At 36.2% G+C, this 27,886-nt stretch overlaps 2 protein-coding genes across 3 annotated transcripts; both read right to left on the minus strand.

The window, feature by feature from the left end:
* Positions 1–591: 591 nt before the first annotated feature.
* On the minus strand, positions 592–10,102 carry LOC107669813 (zinc finger and BTB domain-containing protein 37-like). Of its 2 annotated transcripts, XM_016462218.1 has the most exons (4): positions 9,529–10,102; positions 7,037–8,010; positions 6,490–6,589; positions 592–4,380 (listed from the first exon to the last, which is right to left on the minus strand). In XM_016462218.1, the coding sequence occupies exons 2-4, from the start codon at positions 7,978–7,980 to the stop codon at positions 3,859–3,861; spliced, it is 1,566 nt and encodes a 521-aa protein (XP_016317704.1). In that variant the 5' UTR covers positions 7,981–8,010; positions 9,529–10,102; the 3' UTR covers positions 592–3,858. The 2 variants fall into 2 exon arrangements, with proteins under 2 accessions (XP_016317704.1, XP_016317703.1); XM_016462217.1 differs by lacking the exon at positions 9,529–10,102 and having other exon boundaries at positions 7,037–8,987.
* Positions 10,103–11,891: 1,789 nt separating this feature from the next.
* Positions 11,892–15,156, minus strand: s1pr1 (sphingosine-1-phosphate receptor 1). Its single transcript, XM_016462267.1, has 2 exons — positions 15,036–15,156; positions 11,892–14,123 (listed from the first exon to the last, which is right to left on the minus strand). Exon 2 carries the CDS (start codon positions 13,921–13,923, stop codon positions 12,835–12,837), a length of 1,089 nt encoding a protein of 362 aa, XP_016317753.1. The 5' UTR covers positions 13,924–14,123; positions 15,036–15,156; the 3' UTR covers positions 11,892–12,834.
* Between the last annotated feature and the right edge of the window lie 12,730 nt (positions 15,157–27,886).

The raw sequence follows: 27,886 nt of genomic DNA on the forward strand, positions 1-27,886 counted from the left end.
TTGCTATTAAAATTAGAGTAACTGATTTCTAAGATAATTCTTATGTTTTGGAATTTGGACCTTTTTAACAATAAAATACCTATTATATTTAGTTTTATTTCATGGTTATGTAAAATAAAATATTTCTAAAGTACGATTTGACAAAGTGATTAACATCGCATAAGGACACATGGAAAGAACTTTACAGACTATATTGCTTTTTGCAAGATAAAACAATATAGCGAGACAAATCATAAAGGTCGATATTTTGGCTTCTCTTGGTGCAAATTTAGATGCCTGGAAATGTCTTTACGTTTGGCCGTTACAAAAGACAAAGACAACATGCAAATAAACAATTTCTACTGAGGGTCAGTAGAAAAACAATGTCTTGTTTCCTTGTATAAAAACTTATTTGAGGTAAGAAAACAACTGACAACTTTTTTTGACAAAGCATCACGTTTGCTTGCTTATTCAGACAGACTAAAAGTCTTGAAATATATATGTCGGTTATTTGCATTGAAGTGTCCTCTTCTGAAATGTGTTGTTTGTACAAAATATTTGCTCCAGAGTGACAAGACTGAACAAACTCTGAAGATATGGCTCAGTGTTATCATTCGGTCTTCCCAAAAAAAAAAAAAACTACTAAGTAGAGACATGCACTGTATCACTTTTCACAAGCTAGACCATGAAAAACAAACAAAAAAACATGAGGTAAATGTAATCTCTGAAACAAATTTATCACATTTGCCAATATGTATAACTGTTTTACAAATCCAGAATACAAATTTTTCTTGTGAAAATCAATTGGGTATCAGTTTCACAACTTTTTAAAAGATGTTGTGTTCATTATGGTGTGTTATAATTCTGCACCACTTTATCTGAAAGACATTTTGGAATTGGAAATGGGGTGAAATATTGCTTCAAAAGTAGTTCCGTTCCGTTTGAAACTACACATTCTGTAACACTGTTAAGATGTTAACATAATTTGGTTAGAAATGACTTGTTCAGTCAATACCATTAAACTGCAGTAGATGTATTGTCATACAAACATTAAATATTACAGCCTAATATATACACCGTAGCAACACATTTATCCTCCGCCATGTTACTTAAAGCTTAAAAACAAATACAAAAGCCAAACATAATATTTGAATTAATAATATTGTTTAAAATAAAAAAGAACAGGCAGGTTGGTCAACCATCGATGTTTTGAGGGTCAACGATAGATATGCACAAAGGGAAAACATGCTGAAAGTTATCATTAGCCCTAAAACCCAAATTAATAGGATTAAATTTAGACTGCTAAAATGTGCAGAGTACAATAACTGGAATGACTGATTACAGATATAGATCCCTTGTTATTAAATTGCAATTAATTCATTCACATAGAGATAATTTAAGTCACTATCACCCTTATATGATTGGCATACACAAAACAGGCCCATGCCCCAAATCTAAATTTCAACTTAAAGGCAAAGTCCATAAAACAAACATCTTTTCTTGATATATTATAACATATTAGATTATGATTATGTTGTTTACAGACAAAATCATTTGCCCTTCTCTATTATCATGAGGTTGCATTTTGACAAATAAAAGCAATATCAACATGCTCGTCTATTTACCTGGGTTCTGCGCTGTACAACAAATGTGACATACAGTTTCAGGATTGTATTTCACTGCAACTGCTTCTGAAGCATAGGTATTTACATTGAGAGGAAATGTTCATATGGATGTCAAATTTCTTTTTTTTGCTGCACTTGTGAAATACTGTATGTCGAGCCAAGTTACCCAGAGCTAGAATTCCAAGTAAGAAAATCTGCTTGGTACAAACCAAAAAAGGTAAACACAAAAAGTAAACAGTGAGTTCCTGATATTTATAAGAAGTGTTTACCTGCTGACCTGTGTTCACAGATGTGAGAAATGGTAAAAGTAAGTTCTAACCTGCGTTTATGAAGTGAGGTGCACAAAATCCCTATTGGAAACATCAGTAGCTGATTTTTATATGCATCAACCCTTTCCTAAAAAAATCAGTCACAACCAAGTGTGATTCACAGCCTTATAAAAATGATAACAGCTTTACTTTCGCTTAAAACACCTTTGCTTTTTGTTGATCGTTCTAGAAACTGTCTCTGAATAGTTATTACAAGTATAAATTTGTCTAAATATGCATAAGTGGCACATGTATATAGATATACAAATATTCTAAAAACAAAACAAAACAAAAACACCCTCTCCCATTCTTTAAGTGCCTGATGTAATCTCTTTTTTCTTTCTCTTCGCCCTTTGAAGATTGAAGAAGGTTTAAGATCTTCCACAATACATTTCAGTTCCTTTGGTTACTGAAAGCTTCAGTAAATTCACGTCATAGCACCAGCTGGAAACATCTGTTCATAAGCCAATGGCCCAAGGTTAAAGTGCCTTCCATCAGATGAAGGGAAATCTTACACTCAAAGTCATTCCGTGGCATTTCGGCATTTCCCAGTCATCACAGACATACGGTTTCTGTTTTCCAAAACAGCATCGACGACCAAGTCCGTGTTCTTAACACAAAAAAGGAAGAAGGTTATGTCCTCAGGGACACCTTTCCCCCTGCTCAAACACATTCTTACAAACAAAATATCGGCAGACCAGTAAAACAATTTGGTGAGACTTGCGAATCTCAACGAGCGACTTCAAACGTATGAAAAGAAATAAACACTGAACATAAAATTCGGCTGAGTGCATCCACACATCTGCGTGCGACAGATCGGTATTGCGTAGTGATGTGAGAGAGAGGTAACTGAGCGGTCTATTGTAGCTTATCTGAGGTTGAAAGATTTCCTGTATTTTATATCACTGTATCGCCAACATTCAGCAGCTGAGTTGTTGAGTTCGGAGATGTATGAAGGCCTTAACGAGAATTAAATGTGAAATAAATACATATGTCACTGCTATACTCTACCTTCGTCTTTTCACCAGCGTGCCTATATCACAGTATTTCCACCAACATTAAAAGTAAAATAATATGACGTGACTGTTTCTTGTTATAAACCCGAAGTTCTATAACTACAATTTCCTTGCGTTGAGGCTAATTGTGAGCAATGCGTTTCGGTTCTATGGCAGGCCGGATCAGCACTTAACACAAAACAAAAAATAAATCAAGAATCTGATGTTAGGTCAGACCTGAGGGTCCCTAATAAAAAACTGAACCTGTTTTCCTAAGCTTGCCATGGCTGGGGAGTGCAAAGTCTAGCCCCAGGTTAATTGATCAAGATTGTCTCAAGGCAAAGTAGCGAAGGACTACGATGTCCTCTCATTTTATAGCTCATCTTCTGGCACAGAGAAGTTTGGCAATTTCGATGCAATTAGACCAAATCATAGCTAGAGCTTCTCTTTTAGTTTATCCTGAAAGGTCTGTAGTAGTACAAAAATATAAAAAAATTTAACATATAAAAGACAGGAAAGACTAAAAACAAAAAAAGAAAACAAAAATCACTGCATCCAGTGGTGTGTGAGGTTGTTGGATTGTGGCTTGTCTTCATATAGTGATGTCCTGTTCAGTTTGTATGGTGAAGGTAGATGCGGTTTAAAGCGGAAATACCATTTATAAATCCCTAGAGAATACTATTCTTAGCAAATTGTTCCTTGCATCTTTGTTATCACTGGAAAAAAATAGAGGTTCTCCATCCAAGTAGGACGCAGAAGACTCTCTCTTATTTTATCCGTTCCTCATTGACAGCAGCTGAGAGAAACTCCTGCTCACTCAACTCCTTCCAACTTGCAATTTCAGTGTGGATGGTGGGAGACAAGGGACAGAGGGAACTCTCAACAGAAGGTCCTGCTGGACCCCGCTGTCCTGTGTCTCCCTAAACTTGTAACGTTTTCCTACAAAGCCTTTCAGTCGGGCCCAGTGGTGGATACCGAAGGTTGGACCCCTTCTCCGAAGGACGAGCCGGCACCTCCCCCTCCACCATTGCCCTCGGCATCCTCCTGTGAGGGCGACTCATCTTCGTTTTGGCCTCCACGGGAGGTGACCGTGGTGGTCTCGGGCGAGGCACTGTGGGACACCTCCTGTGGGGTGCAGCCTGGATGGTTCTTGCGGAAGTGCTGGTTGAGGATTGCCTGGAAAGGGAAGCTCTTGCCACAGACGTGGCAATGGAAGGGCTTGTTTCCTGTGTGCTTACGGATGTGGTACTCGAGTTGGTCCTTGCGGGTGTACTTCTTCCCGCAGATTCGGCAAACGAAGGGGGTAATGCCCATGTGCAGGCGCATGTGGCGATCTAGGCTGCCCTTCTGGTTGAAGGACTTGCAGCAGTAAATGCAGGTGAGACGGGGGTTGTAGCGGAACCACCGGTCACCTACCTGTTCTCGTAAGTACTCCTCATATCCCCCCATGTCAAACACGGCTTGTTCCTCTCCCTGATAAGGGAAAGGTGAGAGGTTATGGTTTGTTTTCATGACTCCCAGCCCTTTTCCAAATTTAAATGCACTCTAAGTTAGGCACACCACCTGTTCTGAGTCTTATGCAACTGCAGGCAATTTAAAGCTTCTTATTTGCTCGGTAAGGTGTGTACCACTGATATTCTTTGAAACTACTTCAACTGTGTTCAAAGATCATAAAAAGTTAAACCAAGGGTTGTAAGTGTATAGGGCCAAGTCTTGATCAAGTCTTAAGCAGGGCTGAAAATGGGGGGGATGCGGGGGGACGGAGTCTGGGGAGTGAATTTCGAGGGATACGGCGTTTCATTTCCAACTGGTTAGGTTTATTTGGAAATTAAAGTGATTTCTATATTTTATCCATTTAAAAGACTACGAAAGCAATCCCAGTTCTGCACATAAACCTAGGGCAATATAGAGTAAAAACGTAAAGGGATATTTGTGTCTATGGTTTGCTGCGGGCACTGCCGTCTTTTGTGATTGGCCATAATACCTGCAGACTGCAGCCAATGGAAATGCTTCTCTATCGGTGCGTGTGCTGCTCCTCACAGCACAGATCGTGAAAGCTGACTGCAGTTTTTGTCATTCATTATAAGTGTAGAGACGATGTAAATAATAAATTCAGTGTGCAGTGTAGAGAGCTTCATTAATTATCGCGATGAACTAAGAGGAGTGACAGAATTTTAATGATTATAAAGGGAGTTTGCAAATGTGAAATTCAATTTATACAACATTTTTATACATTTTTGATTTTATAGGCTACATGAGTTAATTTTAAGTGACTTACATTTTAGGAACACTGTTGTCTGATTATGCTCTATTTCCTCAACTAAAATAATTCCAAACAAATCACAGCTGAGCTGCTGCGCATCTCCAAGCATACACAGCGCTGTTTCGTTTATGAATGAATCTGTGTTTTCGAACAAATCTAGTGAGTCACAAAGGGAGTCAATTGCTTTGTTCCTAAATGAATCAGCCATTTGAACGAACTGATTGAATTAATGATTCAGTGACAAAGACAGTGACTTGCTGCCACCTACTGGTGGTTTCAGTTTCATTTTAAAGTATAAATTGAGTCATTTAAATTGTTTAATATTTCTACATTCAAAACTTTATATTTAAAACATTAATTTCATAACATTGTTATTATGAAATACATTAATGAGTCTTGTCAAAAAGTCTGTAATGCCACATCTGTGCTCTTCTGTGCCGTGCAAAGATGAATTGTTGATGCTGATTTCATTTGACTAGTAGGTTAACTTATTCTTCCTGATTGTATCTTATTATTTTAATTGAATTTATTGTTTAATTAAAATTTTTGATACGTTTATAATTCAAAAAAAAATTTGGCACAAAAGATGTCGTACATTTAATAAAGTTAGAGGCATTACAAAGGTTTTTGTTTTTTTTTACTTTTAAGGAGTCAAATATCACCTTATAATAGGAAGGTTAATTTCTGTCATTCATTAGAAGGTGTTCCTAATTTTAATTTTTTTTTTTAAGTAGGAGCACAAGTGCTCTTGAAAAGAAATGTAAGCGGCGTAGAGAATGTAATGTTACCTTTTAAAAACTAATTGCAAATGTTTGTGCAAAGTGTAAACTATTAAATATAATCTACAAATCATGCAATACTGTACCACTAAATAGGAAGTGTTTTGAGGGCTTAGCTAAACAGGCCAATTAGAGACAATTACTAATCATTAAGATTTTTTATTAAATCATTCTTTCATTTCACTAATCAATCCTTTTTTTCTTTTCTTTTCTTTTTAAATTAAACACAAGGGGTCATTAATGATGCTTACATTATAACATGTGCAAATTCACACACACAACATATCTTTAATATGGCCAGAATTGCCAGAATTGTCTTAATATCCAAGAAGGTTTAGAGAAAATATGAAATAAGTTTAACGTTATTATAGATTATAAAGGGTTTTATAATTAAATACATCTGAAAGGTAATCTAAAATTACCATGATTAAAATTATTAAAATGAATAATTTTATTAAAAATAAAAATTTGAATAAAAAAAGCTAGAGTCCCCCCAGTGAATTTTGGCCATTTCCACCACTGGTCTTAAGGTTGCCCTACCTGTGAGGTAGGGTGTCTCTGATCGTCAGCTCTTCCTGGAGACTCACTCTTGGCTCTCTGGCGATCAGCCATCACAACCACACTTCCTGTTGGACTAAACCTGAAAGAAAACAGTATGGGTTCAATCTTTTACAGGAACCTTGTTGGCAGAAGAAAATGGGTTACTGGGGTAAATGCAGCACATCTTAAAGTATCACACCTGGATTATCTAAACCTTATAATCAAAATGAAATGACATTTGCAACTACATCCAAAATACATCCAATTCAGTGCAGAATGGTAAAATACAGGACTGACAACCATATAGTGCTGCTGTGTGAACGTGGCGTATATGGTATCATCCAGTACTGACTGGATAATGTAAATGGTTAAAGGGGACGGGTTGAAAAGTAAGAAGGCTTGGTGACATTAGCTGAAATGTGGAGAAAGGCATTACATTTCGATAAAAGACCATTAAAACAATTTCATCATAATGAACTGAAGAATTATGTGCAATAAGATTTTGCTTTAATTTTGAGTGAATGTGAACTTCAGAAAGATTACACACCTCTCTGTTTCGCTGAAGCTACTGGACGGCTGGGAGCTTTTCCCACCCCTTCCTCCTTCCTGAACCAGTGTGCTACGTCCTGAGGTGTCAATCATCACCGTCGGCCCCTCCTCTGCCCCACTGCCCTCCTCCGCCGATGCCTGGGTCTCCGCCCCCATCCACTCATCCATCCTTTCCGTCTTAATCCGAAACCCATCCACCATCCGCACGTTCTCCTCTCCGCCTCTCTCCACCTCAGTCCCCGTCTCGACATACCACTGCCCGGCTCGGTTAATACGGAGAATGGGCTCTTTCCCAGTTCCCACCTCCTCCGAGCCAATGCCACTGTGCTCCACTATCTGGGGGCTCATGGACTCCCCAGGGGGACTGATCTCTCTGACTTCCCTCACATCACGGATGTTGATCACCCCAGTGTTGCCAATCAATCGGGAACTGGTATGTCTGGGACTTAGGGAGCGGGACCCACCAAGCCCGGTCCCACCTCTTCCTGACTCAAAGGTTTGGTTGGCGGTCCTGTGGGCCCCGTTCCCAAGCTCCTCTTCCACATCTGACAAACTGATCTTAAAGTGGATTCCCTCTAAAATCTGGGTGCAACGGTCAATAATGTGCTGCATCTGAAGGAAGCTGGCAGCCGTCAGGTAGCTGATGATATCGGCGAGCTGCAAGCACAAGCGTCCTGTGTAGCAAAATGAAAGGAGTTGCTCGAACACGGTTGGGTTGCGGATCACTGATATGGAGACGGTGCTCATGTCGCTCAGTGACATGTGGTCCCTGAAGTAGGGGGAGCTGGCGGCGAGGACCACCTTGTGGGCACGAAAACTGTGGCCCTGAACATTGACCACGATATCACATAGACGGCCCTGTATTCGCAACTGGTTCAGATGCGACAGGACGGAGTTGCTGAAGTCCGGAATATCAAGTTGGATGCTTCCTGCTCGTTCCATGCGGGCTGCCTATTGCGCTGCTTTTCAAAGCTGCTGACAAAAAAACAAGAGATGTAACAGTGGGACTTTCTGAGCATGTCAGAAATAAAAACCACACAACAAGACAGAACAATCAGCATTATTAGCAAACAATGTTAAATATATTTTTAAAAACCCAAATACTTCCTCCTATCCCAACTTTAAACACAGAGACAACAACAAGAAAACCATTCGTAGGCTGATTCCCACAGAAAGTGTAAACATCGTCACTTTGTGGTGTGACTTTAGGGTTGGAACAATGGCTGACAGGGGAGTTTTCTGAAACCTGTTTTAAAAAACATTATTTAGCTGCATTCTGATTCACAGGGACTTTACTTACTGTTCAGCACCTTACACACTCGGCAGGGGATAGAGGTTCACTTCACCTGACAAGATTTGGTCATTTCGAACACTCAGTCACAGTGTCACAGATAACAACACTAGAGTCTGGTAGATATTTTAGAATTTTTTTTTTTTTTATATATTCATGTATATAATAACTAAATACAGTATTATGTATTCAAATAAATACTTAATTTAGCAATAAATGACTGATGTTCAAAATGAAAATGTGACTTCTTCTCGGTAATCACATCTCGCTTTGCACGCTCAAAAACAGCATAAAAAGCACTTTTTTTCCATTACCCTGAATTAAAAAAAAACAATCACATTTCTTTTAGCCAAACTTTTTCTGTGTCCAAAATCCCATTCTATCAGAGTATGTACTTTATTTGATAAATAATTGACTAGTGGGACCAATATTCTTGGTACCTATATAGCACTTACATGTGGAAAGAGCCACCCGGCTCATCATTTTTATTTTTATTTGTCAGCTTTTCTGAATCTGACAGCTCCTCAGCTTAATAGGTCTTATGGGACAGAAAAGTTTCCTGGCTGTACACCTTACAATGTCAGCAGATGCAATCCGTCAGTTTGGATATTGCTCGCCTACCATTTCATTATTACTGCATATTTAGCCACAATGTTCATTTGTAATGCTATAGGGAAGTGCACATATTCAAGGTGGTACAAAATGGCTTGTGGGTAAATTCCTCTCTTCAACTTCCTGTGAAGTCATATGCCGATGTACACTTGTTCCCTAAGCAGTTTGCAGTGCAAACACTTAATTACTTAAAGTGGCCACATTTCCAGAAGTCCACTTTGCACGATGTGATTGAGCAATTTAAACATACCCACCCATTAATTTGCAAAAATCACACACTTTGTCTATAAGAATTGACACTGTTTTTGTAACACTTTAGATTACAATGTAACATGTTGAAAAGCTACAGAGCAAAATTATGGATAGCTAAATTAATGGGTTAACAAGAGCAATTACATCAACCTGTTTAATAAAGCTTATGCCGTTACAAGCAATTTCAATATTTTTTTTTATTATTAACATTCAAAATAACATTAAGTTACGTAATTACATAGTAGCATTGCAACAATGACAATGTAATGTAAAGTATTACCCAATTTTCTTTAAGAAAGTTAGATTTGTAGTGAGATGCAAATTGTTTACCTCACCTTTTTAATAACAGGCACAAAAATCGCTCCACTATATTTTTCAGCACACTTGCACTTCTTTGTGGCTACAAACCACAGCTGTTAGAGAGCAAAGTAGTCATTTTTTCATTGCATGGGTCAGTAGGATTGATTCGCAGTGTTACTTTGTCTCTCTCTGTTTTTGACATAGTATCGGCCGACGGCGCAGGGTAGCTGTAACCGGCGGCGTGGCACCTCAGTTCGGGTCCAGTAACACACTGCAGCGCGGTGATGCGATGAAGCCTAACCGAAAAACGCGCACACACCCCGGCGCAGAGCAGGCAGGGAGGTGCCTTACCCCAGTCCACGCCAAATTTATAGATATAACAAACAGAACACCAAAATACGATATTCCTTTTACGACAGCCTGTTCTGAGTGATTTGGCGTTGAATTTCCCCCATTTTACGACCACTATTTATCGTTATACTTATCGCCAGGGATTCTGCTGTCGCTTTCGGTTCCTCCGCCGCTCTCATATTCCCCCATGTATAACATGAGCCAATGTACAGAATATGGCATTCTGGGAAATGTAGTTCTGTCGCACCACAGCCATAGCAACCAAAAATTGAGAAATTCCGCGAAAGGGACTCACGCTCCCATGATGCTTTGCTTTACCATCGCTGTGAAAGTGGGTAAAGATTTTGGTTGCATTTTTTGGTGACAGTTTTTTCCTCTATTGTATGTGTGAAGGAATATATAAAGATATAAACAAAGAGGTATTTACTTACTGAAATACTGTAAGCAGTTATAAATATTAACATGTTGCATTTTATGAATAAATTACATAAATGTAAAAGAAAGTCTTGTTGCAGGGCAATGCAGGCCCATTCCATGACATCAATAAAACTGAACCCAATGAACCCATGAAAAAAATAGTAATGTGTCTTAACTAACAAACTGATATAATTATCTATTATTCATACCTTACCATCCGTGATTTGCATTGTATTCACACAATGAAGTTTTAAGTGTATTCAAATTATTGTATTATTATTGTATTATTATTATTATGATTATTATTATTATTGCATGTTATAGTTATATTGTCATAGCTTTGGTTCACTGAAGAAGAAAAAACACGTTTTCATCACTGAGTTATAGAGACATCTTTGTTCCCAACAATTTAACTTGTTACAATAATTTGAGTAATTTCTACATTTGATATTATGAATTTCAGAGTTTGAATAGCCTATCAGAGTTTCAAATAGAATTTCTTCGTCAGTAATCAAATCATAAGCGATAGGCTGCAATTAAACTTTTCAATTTTAGTGAGTTGATTTTTTTTCCAGTCTATTATAATAATAATACTAGATCATTAAAAAAGGATTTTATCATTTAGGAAAAGGATATTATGCGGCACTGCATTTCCTATTTGTGTGTTTGTAAGCAAATGGGTAGTTGATTCATAACATATTGATGAATCAGCATCTAGATTTTAGATTTAAATATATATGGATGTATAAAGGAAAGTGTGCACTGGGAAATTACACACATAAAATTAAAAAAGCAAATTGCTTACAGTAGCAGTATCATGAAGTAATGTCGTGAAACTGAATGTGTCAGAAAGCCGTAATATGATGCCATACATTTAAATGTAAACCTGTATTTTCAGTGTAAATATGTACATATATGCAATTTTTAAGATTTGCGAGTGGTTTATTATCATTTATGAAAATGAAAAGCTAAAGATGCCATTTTAACAGTTGTCCAGTAGGTGGCGGTCTTTACTTATATATGAGAATTGTTTGCTACTGTGAAGAAATCAGAATTATACTTACATTGCATTTTATTGTCCTTAGTGCTCTTCAGGAATTTATAATTTAGTTGCATATATAGTCATATTATTTATACAATTCTATTTACAGCTACATTGGAGTTCAAGGTTTGAGACCACTTGTGAAAATGCTTCTATTTCGCTTATTTATAAATGTACAAATTAATTACGGATTAATAATTTTTAATAGCAAATCATATCACCACCAAAATAATTTGAGTTTAATAATTAATTACTGAAATAACTGACATGAAAAATTAAGATGAATTTCAGTAGATCTCTCTTTTCTCTAATGACAGCAGCACTTAAGCAGATGTGTTTTACATATTGAGCTTCAAAGAAAAAAAAACATTTGAACTTTTTGTACATAAAGTTTTTTAAATTTATTCTCAGGTTTAAATTTGAAATTTGATTCTGCATTGCAGATTTTAGAATTGGTTCTCCAGCTTTTGGAACCAATTCTAAATACTAAGCAAAACATTTAAATGTAATTTTAAATGAAAACAAATCACAACTCTTGATTGCTTTTTCTTCAACAATATTTATTAACAACTAACAGAACAAAAACACATGGACTAGATGTTACAATGTGCAACACTGAACAGGGATAAAACTGGCTCATGAATTGATTGTATATATGAGGAACAGATGGATAAATACAAGCCTGTACATTGATTCTGTTATATCGTGACATGCCAACAGAAAATTCACATAGACTTTAATCTTAAATTCTCCAGATCTTTCCATCCCATCAAATTAACTTAATTAGAGTTGAGCCATGCAACCCAGCAAAGACAAAACTACCTCTTGCAGGATAGATCAATGTGCACGAGCTATGATACATGGCATACTATCAAAGTAAAATAATAAAATATATTTACAATTCATTAACACAACACTTAGTTCCATCCCTCCAAGTTTCAAATTTATTGGAACTGTTTCAATATAAATTAATACTGGCAGCTAATGTACATGCACACTCACTACAACAACAGTTTATTTGTTGAAAGGTGAAGAAAAACAAATACATTTACAAAATACATTCTGGATCAGGGGCAAAATAACATCCTAATACCAAATAGTGTTAACTCAAAGAAATACAAGTACCTTTCGACTGCATTTCTTCAATTTAATTCCAAAAATGTAGTACAAACAACCATAACAAGCTAGTATGTTTCACATCAATCCATTTTAGACAGAGTCAGTAAAGCCTATGTTGGTTCTCAAGGAGCAATTCCCAGAAAAGTGCTTGTCTACAAGTTTCCATTTGACAGGGATAAAAAAACTGAATAATGGTTGGTTAAGTGCTTCCCTAAGTTGCAGAAAAGTTCAGGCGATCTGTCAGGAATTGCAGAAGACGAAGTTTTTAATGTAGGCGCAAGCCAAGACTTCCAACAAATCCTGGTTTCTCCCAGCCTTCCGCTACCATTAAGGATCACAAACAACGAAGACGCCAAACAAACACACTCACTTGCACACACACTCGAGACGTAAATGTACACAAAAAGTCCCTTTAAGAAGAAGAGGTGATATTCCCAGAAGACACTATGGTTTCCCTGGGCGAGCATTCGGGCTCGTCCTTATTGGGGTGGGAGGAGTTGTCCGACTTGCTCCTGCTGAACTCGGCGCCCATGATGGGCCTGGAGAACTTGCCCGCCGCTTGGTCGCAGACGCCGCAGTTGAGCATCTTGATGAAGGCCCGGCGCATCTCGTTGCTGGTCAGGGTGTAGATCAGGGGGTTCATGGCGGAGTTGAGCACAGCCAGAGCCAGGAACCACTCGGCCTTGTAGAGGATCGGGCAAGTGCGGATCTGGCAGGCCACATCAAGCAGAAGCAGGATGAAGAGTGGCGCCCAACACGCGATGAAGCAGCTCAACACGATGATGACGGTCTTCAGGAGGGCCATGGACTTCTCCGAACTCTTGTTGCTGCAGCGGCCATTGGCGACCTTGCGGAAGACCAGCTTGCGGCTCCGCGTGCGGACCAGGGCGTAGATGCGGGCGTACAAGATGACGATGGCCATGAGGATGACGCTGAATACGGTGGTGCAGAAGAGGATGTAGGTCTTGTGGTAGAGGGGCAAAACTGTGGAGCAGTTGTTCATGCTCTCGATGCAGTTCCAACCCATAATTGGTAAACCGCCCAAGATGGCAGCGATGAACCACACGGTGCTGATGAGCATAAAGACCCGGCACGTCTTGCCATTGTTATGGAGCTTCATCTTCAGCATGGTCAGGTGTCGCTCGATAGCAATGGCCAAGAGACTGAACACCGAAGCGGCCAGAGCCACAAACATACTCCCTTCCCTGAAGAACCACTGCGTTGGGGTCAACTTATACGTGTTGGCTCCTGACAGCAAGATGTTCGCAGTGTATACCACCCCGGCCAGCAAGTCTGACAAGGCCAAGTTCCCGATGAAGTAGTACATGGGCTTGTGGAACTTCTTGGTCCTCCAAATGGTGAGGAGAACCAGAACATTTTCCAGGATGATGAAGCAGCACACGATGATGAAGACAACAGAGTCCGCTCTGAGTCCCGGGTCCTTGTCGACCTTGCGAAATTTCCCAGTGAAGTTGTAGTGTCTGGCGATTAGGTCATCCATGGTTCGCAGTGGCTTGATAGTTTTAAATCCAACGTGCAACCCACCACAGGCCACAGAGGGGTGCTGGTGGACTTGGGAAGCTGGATATCCAGTTCCCCTCTTAGTATGATGTCATGTAAGTAAGGTTTTCTCAAGTCAGGTAAAAATCCTTAAAGTGGATGAATGTGGTCCACAAGTCCAACAACTGCATCATGAAAACACTAAAAGAAATAAATAACGGTAAATTAGAACACTAGAACGGCATATTGGTATAATACCATATTATTAATTTTATGTCATTATGTTAAACATCTAAACACAGCTTCATTGAAAACTTTAAAGTGACAAAACAATTAGAAAACTAAAATCTCAAAATGAATGAGTAGTTTACTAATCCAAAGCGAAGCATATACATGAAAACGTTTCAGACCAAACAGAACAGAAAACATTCGATAAATAATTTTAAATAATCCCGCTAAAATATAACAAATTCGAATGTCCAGTATTCGCTACTGAAATTTTGGAGTCTTTTTCTTAATACGAATCTAATCAATGCCAAATTCAGACGACATGCCAAGAGATGCCACAACCAAGATTAAATTTTTTTTTAAAATAAATAAATAAAAAAAGACGATTAAACTGCTATGTCGTATAACAACATTCTAAATAGACTAATGGAAAAATAAAACATCTAACTTAAACTAATTATGGTACTAATGTAAAAGATTATGGTACTTATGTACTTTTTGTATTAAAAAAAAAAAGTAAACTTGTAAACCAGTTTGTAAACTTGTTTGTAAACCAGAAAAAAAAGAACTACAAATGGAAATAAGAGCGATAACGAATCGCGTTAATTACTACTATTTTAAATAGGCTATTTGTTATTTGAATGCTCGATATCCTTTTGCGAATGCTAATTTCAACACTGTCAGATGTGTACGACATGACAAGAGATGCCACAATTGCAACAAACAAGTCGTATTCACGATTAAACTGGTCTGTTACGCTAATATTTAAAAGCCATTCGCGATATTACGAACTTTAAATGTAAAACTTAATAAGACTTACTGACGGTTAAGATCGCTGTCGCTTGACATTCAGAAAGTTAAAGGTGGACAAAGAGTTTCTCTTACCTTTAAATTCCAGACCAACCGTCTTGACCGTTTAATCCTGCAATATTGATGCAATGGCCAGATATCAAAGGTGCAGTATTTATCGCATCGCTGGAGTCTCGTGTGGAGGACTGTAGGGTAATTTTTCTCTGACTGGAGAGAGACCCGAGAGCCAATTCTCCCCTCTCTGCAGTTCAGCCCACCCGTTTCAATGCCCTCCCCCTTCCCTCAGTCTCATTAGCCTCTTATTATTCCACAGCATCCAAAGCTCTCCAAGACATTCCAAAACAATATGCTGGAAACAGACTGGCATCAGTTCAAACACTGTGATAATAATGAATAGCGCAAAGTAATAACTTTTAAACATAAATCTCTACACACAATAAAAAAGTTGTTGGATATTGTCTCAGGGTTTTATAAAAAGATCAGTTCGATTTATATTTTAATAATCTTAATCATTTTTAAACATAGAGGTTAAATATAAATAAATATAATTAGTAATATAATAACAAAGTTATAACAAATAACAATAGTGATCTCATTATTATTGAATTAATGAATATTTATAACTATAAATAACTACAAGTCATATAAATATAACTTTAAATAACTAAATGCATAAATGAAATAATTTAGCAATATTGTAATAATTATTAAATATAGAGGTTAAATATAAATAAATATGTATGTATGTAATTAATATCTATGTAATTATTATTTTTATTATTTTATTATTTTCATTGATTAATAATAATAAATATAGAGGTTGAATATAAACCATATCATTATTTATAGTTCATTATAGAAGTAGATCTGATTTGTATTATGTCAAATAAATCACATCATGCTAAATTCAGATTAACCCCATATCCCGTGTTCTTTTGTCTCTTCCTATGAGAATGTCCCAGCTGTGAACAGACTCACCCCAAACACCATGAGCTGAACCGGGTGGGCTGGCCAATCATGACTGCTCATCTACCCCCCATTTGCCCTAATTTCAGCTCAGCATTAATCAGATGTGCTGCCCGGTCTGTTCAGGTCTGCTGCTCTCAGTGGCCCCTAAACCCCTAGTGTAGGTCCAGCGGCCTGCGCCTCCCAGAGCAAAGGACTATTGTGAGGGAAGTGCTTTGATGTGTCAGGGATTTACACCTCTGAGGAACATCTTCATAGCTGGATTAGTAGATACGTTCAGTTAGGAGCGATCTGCATCTTGAGATATATTTATGAATGTTTTGAGAAAAGTGACCCCAACAAAGCCACACTTGAGTCATTGTTCATCCATCCAGCCATAAAACCCTCCTTCCATCCCTTCTTTCACGGCGGTCGCTTGGATGTGTGGGCCAAACTGAGGTTAAAAAATAAAACACAAGAAGCTGTGATCACTCTGCCTGATCACCATCATTTGGGAAAAACAGACTCAGATTTTCTGAAGATAATATAAGGGTGCTTATCATTATAGTACTCACCACCATCATGTCTAAGTGTTGGTGGTTGCCAGGTAGTTCTGAGTGGTTGCTAGGGTGCTGATATGAGGTTGCTAGTTTTATTTGTGGTTGCTAGGGTTTTCTGAGTGGTTGCTTAAAGTCACGTCTTCAAGAGCGACTGATTGTTCATTTGTTGGTGGTTGACAGGGTATTTTGAATGGTTGCTAGGGTGTTCCTGTGATGTTAGGTTGTTGCTAGGGTCTTCAGTCAGAAACTTAAAGACATGTCCTCAAGAGTGATTGTTCATTTGTTGGTGGTTGCTAGGGTGTTTCTATGTGTTGTTAGGTTGTTGTTTTGGTCTAAAGTAGGGCTGTGCAAATAACCGAATTCGATTATCATGCGCATCTCATCAGTAAATCCGGTTCTGCGATTAGTAGTAAATCTCCATCACCTGCTTTCAAATGGAGCGGCATTTACTGTACAGAGCCGTAGTTCACTGACAAGCTACGCAATATTGCGTTCATTATCGCAGGCGATACATCTGCGTTTATGAAAGCAATATTGCGTAGCTTGTCAGTGAACTACGGCTCTGTGTAGTAAATGCCGCTCCATTTGAAAGCAGGTGATGGAGATTTACTACTAATCACAGAACTAGCTGTGATTCGAATTCAATTATTTGCACAGCCCTAGTCTAAAGATACAGAATCTTAAAGACACATCTTCAAGAGTGATTGTTCATTTGTTGGTGGTTGCCAGGGTGTTATGAGTGATTGCTCTGTGGTTTCTAGGGAGTTCTGGGTGGTTGCTAGGGCATTGCTAGGTCATTACTAGGGTCTTCTGGGTAGTTGCTATATTTTATTACGTGGTTACTAGGATGTTATGAGTGATTGCTAGGGTGTTCTAGATGGTTGTCATTGTATTTCTATGTGCAGAGCTGGGTAGATTGCTTTCAAATTGTAATCTGTTACTGATTCCAAATTACATGACAAAAATTGTAGTTAGTAACGTAACCCATTACATTACAGATTTTAGGTAATATAATCAGACTATTTTTAGATTACTTTTGACTCTTTTGATCTCATTTATCACATTGATTTAAATAGCATAATCTTGTACCATATCGATATAAAAATACAAAGGGTAAGAAAATATATTCCGTTTGTTGTTATCAACAACATGAAGTGCATTAAACATTATGTTACATCAAGGTTAATGTGTTCATGAGTAGTTGATACAATGTTGAAACACTTCTCAAACCTGAAATCATTTTTGTAAATTCAGTGGTCAAATGCTGTGTAGCCACCTGATTAATGACTGATCTCTGTGTGAATGTCCACAAAACTGGACTTTCTGAGTGTATATAAGCGGTAGGCTATTTTAGAAAGGAACATTTAAAAGATAAACAAGAGGAATTAGGGAGAATCAATAAATTATGAATAAAGTATTGCTATTGTGTGAATAATATGTAATCATGTAATCCATAAAAAAGTAACTGATTACAAGTATTTTAAAATGTAATTTAATCTAATTACAAGTACTTAATTTTTGGAGTCTGATTACGTAATCCAGATGACATGTAATCAGTTACTACCCAGCTCTGTCTGTGTTCTTTGTTTAGTCACAGAATCTTAAAGACACATCCTCAAGAGCGATTGTTCTTGTTAAAGCGGCTTCTTCAAAGATCAGATCGAGAGGTCAAGGTTGCAAGGGGTCAAAGGTCACACACCCGGCGCTGCTGTGAGAAACCCTGCAGCTGTATATTTTTCGGAGCGACTGGGGGGTGGGAAGAAGACAAAGTTGAAGATGGAGCACTATTTTTAATGGTGTTTCTCTGACTTCACCTATGGAACGGTTTCACCGCTTCAGGAAAGCCAATAGTCCCATTGGGGGCAGAAGAATTCGGTGTGTCTTCTAAGAAAGTTCTTCAAAACATTTCTGAGCACCGCCGCGACACGTGATGTGTGTATTGCGGTTACACACCATTTCACAGACATATCGTGACATTTGTTTCTTTCCTTTTCCCAGCCTTTCACCTAACATGCCATGTGTTTCCTGTCAACTCTGTGCCCCATTCGTTCCCATACCATCTAAACGCGGATGATTTTCAGCCATTACAACGGACAATTAAAGAAACATTCCATGGAAAGTGTCCGGAGCATCGTGCACGATTCGCACATAAGTCAGTCAACACGAAATCTGTGAATTCTTCGGCACTTAGTATGCAAGAATTTCCCCTACAGCCGCAGTTCACATTTCATGATCACAAAGCTTTACAATTAGTGCCAAACTGATGATTGGTGGAGCCAAAGGATGTTTGACCCACGCAGAAAATATCACAAATCCTGTTTCCATCACATGGCTCACATGAATCTCTGAGGCAACACTTTCCTTAATACGTAATCCAGATGACATGTAATCAGTTACTACCCAGCTCTGTCTGTGTTCTTTGTTTAGTCACAGAATCTTAAAGACACATCCTCAAGAGCGATTGTTCTTGTTAAAGCGGCTTCTTCAAAGATCAGATCGAGAGGTCAAGGTTGCAAGGGGTCAAAGGTCACACACCCGGCGCTGCTGTGAGAAACCCTGCAGCTGTATATTTTTCGGAGCGACTGGGGGGTGGGAAGAAGACAAAGTTGAAGATGGAGCACTATTTTTAATGGTGTTTCTCTGACTTCACCTATGGAACGGTTTCACCGCTTCAGGAAAGCCAATAGTCCCATTGGGGGCAGAAGAATTCGGTGTGTCTTCTAAGAAAGTTCTTCAAAACATTTCTGAGCACCGCCGCGACACGTGATGTGTGTATTGCGGTTACACACCATTTCACAGACATATCGTGACATTTGTTTCTTTCCTTTTCCCAGCCTTTCACCTAACATGCCATGTGTTTCCTGTCAACTCTGTGCCCCATTCGTTCCCATACCATCTAAACGCGGATGATTTTCAGCCATTACAACGGACAATTAAAGAAACATTCCATGGAAAGTGTCCGGAGCATCGTGCACGATTCGCACATAAGTCAGTCAACACGAAATCTGTGAATTCTTCGGCACTTAGTATGCAAGAATTTCCCCTACAGCCGCAGTTCACATTTCATGATCACAAAGCTTTACAATTAGTGCCAAACTGATGATTGGTGGAGCCAAAGGATGTTTGACCCACGCAGAAAATATCACAAATCCTGTTTCCATCACATGGCTCACATGAATCTCTGAGGCAACACTTTCCTTAAAACGAGTTCTGGGTTGAAAACAAGTCCACAAACAATATCCATTCAACCCTCCCTATGCAAAAATAAACAAACAAACAAAAACTGCATTTACATTAACATACTTACAATGGATATCTATGGGACAAGATTCAGGAGGGTTAAAAAGTAAAAATGTGTAGCTCATATTTTTAATTAACGTTTTTACATTTAATTAACTTCTCATATTATCAGTACAAAATTGTGTTATTTGAGCATTTTTTTTAATTATTATTATTTTTTATATACAAGAAGCAGAATTTATAGAATTACATAATGATATTCTTGAAAAAAAAGTTCTTCAAGCTTAGTCCATAAAATACATATTTATTTAGAAATATATCAATTAATCCATTCAATCCAATTAATCCATTTATTATTATTATTAATCCATTATTATTATTATTACTACTTCTAATAATAATAACAGTAATCATTTATTAAATTAATAATGAAATCAATTCATTTATTATTTACATTGTTTAAATAAAAACAGAAAAAATTAAACATTTAAATAACAAGTGAATCGATATATTTATTTATTTAAATATCTTAACAACAACAACAACAAGAAAAATAATAAATTTATATAATAAATGTCTAAATCAATTAATTTATTTAAATTGTTTAAGTGATAATAAGAACAACATCTAAAGATTTAAATTATAATCTAATGAATGCATTTGGCATTTAAATATTTCAATTATTATAAATAAATAAATAAATACAATTATAAGTTATAGAATAAATATTTAAATCAATGATATAAATAATAAAACATTTCAATAATACACTTATTATTTAAATATTTAACAATAATTTTTATTAGAAGCAGTGGTAGCAGTAGTAGTAATACAACAACTAAACATTTAAATAATATTATAATGAATACATTTATTATTTACCATTCTAAAGTATTATTATTAATAAATAAATGTATTTTTTAAATAATTATATAATAAATGTTTAATATAATTAATTTCTTTAAATCATAATTATAATAAAATATGTAAAGAAAACATACATTTATTATTTAAATATTTAAGAGTTTATTATTTATTAATACTAGTTATTACTTATTATTGGTTTACTACTTTAGTACAGATGCTGTCTATAGAGCTTAACTTGAATATTAAACCCAGATCATTTCTTTGAATCCAGATGTAGGCCACTTGCAGAACAGTCTAAAGTCTTTACAAAAAAGTGTAAAGATCTGGTGCCCCTTCAGGCTTGGGTAATAAAAATGTCTGTAACTTGTAGTCACTACATTAAATTGACCTCATAAAGCATTCCTGGGGAATATGATCTCAGGAAACAACAAATGAATTGACGGGCTACAGCTAGCCAACACACACACACACACACACACACACACACACGTGACACGCTGCTGTTTTAACAAGGCTGTCCAGGGGTTTACACAGGCTGACATGATCTAGCTGACAAATGTGGGAAAAGTGACTGATAAAGAAATATATTGTTCTTAGAAAGAAGGAAAGAGAGCAGGACAGCTATATTCGGTTTCCGAGGTCACGCTGCCCGCCTGAAACACGCCACCAATAGCTCCTCTTTCAGTTATTCCAGACACATTTGTTTGAAATGCTAGATAGGGAAATTAAACGGCTTCGCAAACGACAGATCAGCAACAGGTCGAACCATGAGAGTGGAACCGTTTACTCTCTTATTCACCATCCAAATCTCCCCCAAAACCCTGCATCCTTTTGCTCCTGAGTCCTGACAGGCAAAGCTAGCATAAAAACGTAAACGCTAACAGCGCACAGACTAGGTAAAATCTCTGCATTTACGGCCGTTAAGTCATTAGTAATTAATAAACACCAGTCAATATCTCGAAGACATCTAGGCGTGATAGTTGGCTTCACTGGCACCAAATTAACCTTGAGTTTCGTCCGTTAAACCTGAGACAGGAAGACGCTCATAACAACGTCAAGACTGCTCCAGCGGCTCGTACGAGCTTCGTGACACACAGCACGTTCTCGGTTTCACTTGCTGTGTAAATTCCTCGACAGGAATTAGTTCCACATGCCCAGATGGAGCAGCGGAGGAATGTTTCCCAAATAATGACGTTTCTCGTCTGTTTCTGTTGAGGTTCACTGTGCAAGACAAAGCTAATCACCTATAGACATCGGCCAGATGTGTGGACGAAGAATTGAATGTTAAATTATGACTTTTTTTAAATTATGACTTTTTTTTGCAAAAGGTGAGAGAACCTTGATGCTTTTTAGTTTTCTCTCTTAGTTTTTTTTTAACTCACATAAGCAAAGTTAGTCTTTGATATAAGCATATCTATACATAATTATACAAGGTTATAATATACGGTTTTTATTACTAAATACAATATATTTTTACAATTCTTACTTATATAGGCCTATATGTAAGGGATAATCAATGGTTTGCCATGCATTAAAGGATTTTAAATGCAGGACGTGGAGGCCAAGGACCACCCGACGCGAAGTGCATTTAAAATCCTTTAATCAAACCGTTGATTATCCCGCTTATTCCATGGTCATTTGCCAAGTTATAGACAAGTTAAAACTTGCTCTTTGCAGCGCAATATTTGACCGAGTGGGTAAAAATGACAGTTATTTTCGTCAGTTATGGTTCGTTAGCGCTAGCATTCTGCCCGCTTCAAATCATACACAGAGATGAAATAGTGCGGTAAGACCACATTTATTTGAATGAATTATAGAATTTATTTCAATTATTTATTGATCGAGAAAGAGAGATAGAGAGAGATGACAGTTGTGTGTGGGTTACCCGCGTCTGTGCCTCTCTCTACAAACAATTAATTACTTCAAAAACAGCGAGTTTACCACCTCGCTGTTGAGGAATATAATGTAGCGATCTGGTATCTAGGCTATTTTATTAATGAAAAATCGCGGGGAAGTGTTGACAACAAGTTTATGTGTGTGTGCAGCGCATCTGTGTGTGTGAGTGATGCGTGCTGGTTAGTGTGCATCAATTAAAGCAGCGCATTAATATAGAACTGTGATTAAACTGACTTGGAACTAACTGTGCATTAAACGGTTTTACTGCATACCTGCCAGTCAATCAGAATCCAGTATTCAGACAGACCATGGAATAATAAACAATAAGAACAAAGACACACATAACAAAATATATATGTATGTATGTATATATATATCAGATTTATGCCTAAAACAATATATATATATATATATTTTTTTTCATACATATTTTTGACATTTAACGTATAATTCCTTAACTCAATTAATTAGCAATCTCTGAAGCAAGACGATATTTAGATTTTTTTAATTATAACTTTATAACCACATTATTTGATTTGTATAGCCTACAATAATTAAATAAAACACACAAAAAATAACACTAAAAGCACTAAATAAATAACAATTAAAATGGCTATAACTGATCTCTGATTTTGAAGGGTAATCCTTGTACAAAAACAATCTTGAATAAAATCAATAAAATCGTCAAATAAAAAAATAAATATTTACACACATATTGTTTGACTATATATAATAAAAAAAAATGCTATGCATTTCAAACAATATGTAGAAATTTTAAATATATTTCTTAAAAGCATGTTGAATGAAGACATTACATTGGTCGTAACTCTTGACCAAGCCCACTACAATCTGAGTGGTGAAAAGCATGTAAAATCATGCTGGTGTAACTTCATGGTGATCGGAGCAATGAGGGCCGGAGGAAAGTGAAACAAGCGTGGAGGCCAGAGTCTGAAAGCCACCTGCCTGCTCTTTGTTGTCCAGGGTAAATCCAGCCGCAGCGTGATTCAGCTCAGTCTAAGCCTTTCTGTTTCAGCCTGTTTATTACAGAGGCTTTGCAGATATCTGAACAATAGAAGACTTTGTGTTTTAAACGCAGGATGCAACACACATGCACACACGCATGATTTGGCCAGTGTTACGTAAGAAGATATGGGAGCCGGTTATTAGAAGCAGGGTAAAATCAAAACACCATTATTTGCTGACCGCTGACCTACAGATTTCTCCAGCCTCTCACATTTCAGAACTGATCTCAGTTCAGCAACAATAACAAAACAAGTCAATCTACCAAAGGACAACCAAAGGTAATCGTGTCAGCACCCTACTTAATCTAGATGTGATTGTAACTGAGCTGTCATCTCTTTCAAATTTGAAAGTGTGCTTGATATGATGTTCAGATATATGCCTAAAACAAAATAAAAAAATAAAATAAAAATGAAGAAAATAAAAAGCTAAAATAACAAATAAAATAAATAAAACAAGCTTAAATAAATAAATATACAAAATATAAATATAATGTATATATATAAATATATAAAAAAAGATACTAAAATAAAAAGATACAATACAATAAAAAAGTTAAAATAAAATAAACAAGATAAAAAAATATTAATAAGTAAATAAACAAATAAAATAAGCTTAAATAAGTAAACTATGAAAACAAAAAATAAATAATACAAAATTAATAATCTAAATTAAATATAAAATAACACAAAATAAGATCAAATAAAATAAATTAAACACAATAAAATATAAATAAGCATAAATAAATAAAGAGATACTAAAATAAAATAAAAAAGAATGCAATCAAATAAAAACACTAAAATAAATAAAAAGCTTACATAAACAAATAAATAAATAAGATAAAATAACAAATAACATTAATAAAATAAAAATAAGCTAAATATATCATCAAATACATACATATATAATAAAAAATTAAACAGATAAATAAATAACTAAAATAAGTAAATATAATAAATAAATATTAAAATAGACCAATTAAAATAAACTAAAAAAACAATGAATGAATAAATAAATAATAATGAAAACAAAAAATAGAGAAAAATATCAAATAAGTAGTCGAACAACACAAAATAGATAAGATAAAATAAAAAAGCTAAAATAAAACAAAATAAGATAAAATACAATAAGTTAAAATAAACACAATAAAATATAAATAGTGTAAACAAATAAATAGATACTAAAATAAAAAAAGAATACAATAACATACAAACATAAGCTTAGCCTACATGAATAAATAGATAAGAAAATACAAAAATAACATAGCCTAAATAAAATAATAAAATAAGCTAAAATATATAATTAAATACATAATATAATAATAAATTAAACAGATAAATCAATCAATCAATAAATCAATCAATCAATCAATCAATCAATCAACCAACCAAGATTGACCATGATTATCCCCTGAGGATTGATTTGTGACTTTTTATCAAGGGCAACATAAGCGCTGGATGCTAAGCTAAAAGTAAATAGTTGGATGACAATCAGCTCGCTAATCCACAATAGCTGTTCAAACAGCTGACTGTCAGCTGCCAAAACGGTTGATAATAATACGACGCAAACAAAACGAGCGAATGCATTATGAACGAAGATAACAAAAGAGGGACGCCGTGGCTTTGCCAGTATTATGTGAGTCAATACATGTGAAAACAGCCATTTCCCGCAGCAGATATATGTGACCCTGGACCACAAGACTAGTCATAAGGGTCCATTTTTCGAAATTGAGATTTATACATCATCTGAAAGCTGAATAAATAAGATAATGGCGACGTGGGTGGAAACTTACAGATTAAGGGGCTGTAATATTATAATGAGATCCCTTTATCACGTCACCAAGGGAGCGAAATCAGACGCGCTTATTTTCTCAGACGCTTGCAGAAAAAGGCTTACCAAAAGTTACTGGGTTAATCTTTTTCACGTTTCCTTGGTTGGTAGATGCACCAGGGACCCGATTATAGCACTTAAAACCTGGAAAAGTCAGATTTTCATGATATGTCACCTTTAAGACTGGTTTTGTGCTCCAGGGGTCACATACATATCACAGACAGCAGTGTGTGCTTTGGTTTCTCTCATGACGAGGAGAGGCGCGTCCCCGTGAAGCCGTTGCCATGGCTCTGAGAAAACTATGCGAGTCCAGAACGCACTTTTTTCTTCATCTCCCACAGTCCCTCCTCAAAAGACAAGTCACGTGTCGCCTCCGCAATGAGTTTCATTCTACAGTGTATATCATGTTCAAGTCCCTAAAGTCTAATTAAAGTTGTAGCAAGTTATTTACATTTTACCGGAATATTGTTTACTGATGTCAGGTGAAAATTAAAGTTAAGTTTTAACTTTCACCGAAATATTGTTCACATTATTCAAAAACATGGATTATTTTGTTCATTTTAAAGAACAATAAATAAATAAAAGACTTTTAAAAAGCTATTGAAAACCTTAACAAATGTTTATAAATAAATGTAAAACAAATTCCTGTACAACACCTGCATATAGATAAAACTTGAATATCTTGTTATTCTAGTCAATTTTTGTTTTAATTTGTTTGTATGTTATTATGACTACCAACCATTACTGTTAAAAACAAGAGAGTTAGGCAATGTCAAAAATTAGTCATAAGCAAAGTTATAAAATTTTACTGAGATATTATGTACTTTATAAAATATGTAAGTATATACGGATGGCCATGTTAATTAATAATAAATAAATAAATATTCTTTAAATAAAAGATGTTGGTCAGCATCTAATACATGGCTCAGGTCTCTATTTTAATGCAAGTCTATGGAATTTGTTCATCCACTTTATTGTCCGCTGTCGAGAAGATTGTATTTTTATCTGAGATATGATTATTATTAGCTTTATTATCTTTATTTGCTTTACTCTACCAAAGTTCTTCTCTAAATGCTTCATTAGCATGCTCGAATTTTTCACGAGATGAGAGATAAAAGGAAATCTGATTTTTTTTTTTTTTTATTGAATTATTTTATTACCAAATTTGATATTGGTGTGCAAGACATGTGTGAGACTAAAAAAATGTTATTTTAGCTTATTAGCTGTCCTAACTTCTTGGAAAATAATTTGCATGAAATACTTAGGGGACATAGTCGGATACCCTAAATGGACACATTTGTTGGATATGCATTATGATTGGATGAAATAGAAGCATCCCGATTTAATTGGAGTATAAATGCTGAGTCGACGTGTTTTCCTTTAGTCGCACTCTGCAGCCAACTTGAATGACTGTTATGACTGTGGACCTTTTCTTGCAAGAAAATAAATCTTCAAAAGACTTTTGTCTCATACCTTCATTGAAATGGAAAATTGCCACAACATGCAAAAATTGTAAATCCAATTGCTTAGAAAAGTAGAAGCATGGCTTTGCTCTCCATTTTGTGGTATTCGAGGTACTGAAGTTTAATAGTAATTTTTATTAGCAATAGTAATAGTGATGCTTGGCTTACCAAACACCTCAAATTAAAACACTATTTAGTCCATCTGTTTTCTTGAAACACTATTCCAACTTTCAGAAATTTCATCCTGGTGACAATGACAAAACCTGCTACAACACACACACACACACACGTTTGTTTTTGTGAATTGTGGGGACATTCCAGTCACCTTCTCTTTGTAACACCTATGTCATTATACAAATTGGTGTCCTCATAAATCACACACACAATATATATACACTGATTCACAGTCAGTCTCAAGAGGTCCCATGTTATTGTCACCATATCTTCTCATTCTCTCCCTTTCCAATGACTCAGTTCTTACACATACCTGTCACAACTACCACATGCACGGCTCCAATCGATATTCCGCCAAACTTCTGGAGGAGTATAAACACAACATCAGCGGGCTGACTCACTGAGAGTTTATCAGCGCCGCGCTGCTGGAAGGAAGTTGAGGAAACGTAACTGGACGGGATGCTGACCGACATCAATGCCCACCATTTGAACCAGGGTTAGTCTTTAAAATCGCATAATCTCAAAACCTGTGTGTCACATGAGGACATAACCAACATTGAACATTTTTCTTGTTGTCATCTGAGCTCATTCTAGGATGTCCCAGATCCAGTGCTCTGATGCATATATTGCTATATTAGAGGCTTAGATTAAAGAAGATTGTAATAGTAAAATCATATAGGCTATAGAAAAAAGAATACAGTATTATACTATATAATACTGTATTATATAAATGTAGTTTAAAAATATATGATATATGTGAAATAAACGAATGCAATTCTCATAAGAATTGCATTAATGTATTTTATTATGTATTTTTTATATATTACATAATGTGTATAAAGTTTGTGGAAGAAATTGAGCGGACAATGACCCAAAACATACAACAAAAACAACCCAGGAGTTTTTGAAGGTAAAAAGGTGGAATATTCTG

Source organism: Sinocyclocheilus anshuiensis, unplaced genomic scaffold (assembly GCF_001515605.1).
Source record: "Sinocyclocheilus anshuiensis isolate Anshui unplaced genomic scaffold, SAMN03320099.WGS_v1.1 scaffold560, whole genome shotgun sequence".
Lineage (NCBI taxonomy): Eukaryota > Metazoa > Chordata > Actinopteri > Cypriniformes > Cyprinidae > Sinocyclocheilus > Sinocyclocheilus anshuiensis.

Coding starts and splice junctions, on each gene's coding strand:
- LOC107669813 (XM_016462218.1), bottom strand. CDS start 7,980: ATGGAACGAGCAGGAAGCATCCAACTTGATATTCCGGACTTCAGCAAC. Junction 6,590..7,036: donor AGCTTCAGCGAAACAGAGAG/GTGTGTAATCTT, acceptor GTTTTCTTTCAG/GTTTAGTCCAACAGGAAGTG. Junction 4,381..6,489: donor AGAGACACCCTACCTCACAG/GTAGGGCAACCT, acceptor TTCCCTTATCAG/GGAGAGGAACAAGCCGTGTT.
- s1pr1 (XM_016462267.1), bottom strand. CDS start 13,923: ATGGATGACCTAATCGCCAGACACTACAACTTCACTGGGAAATTTCGC.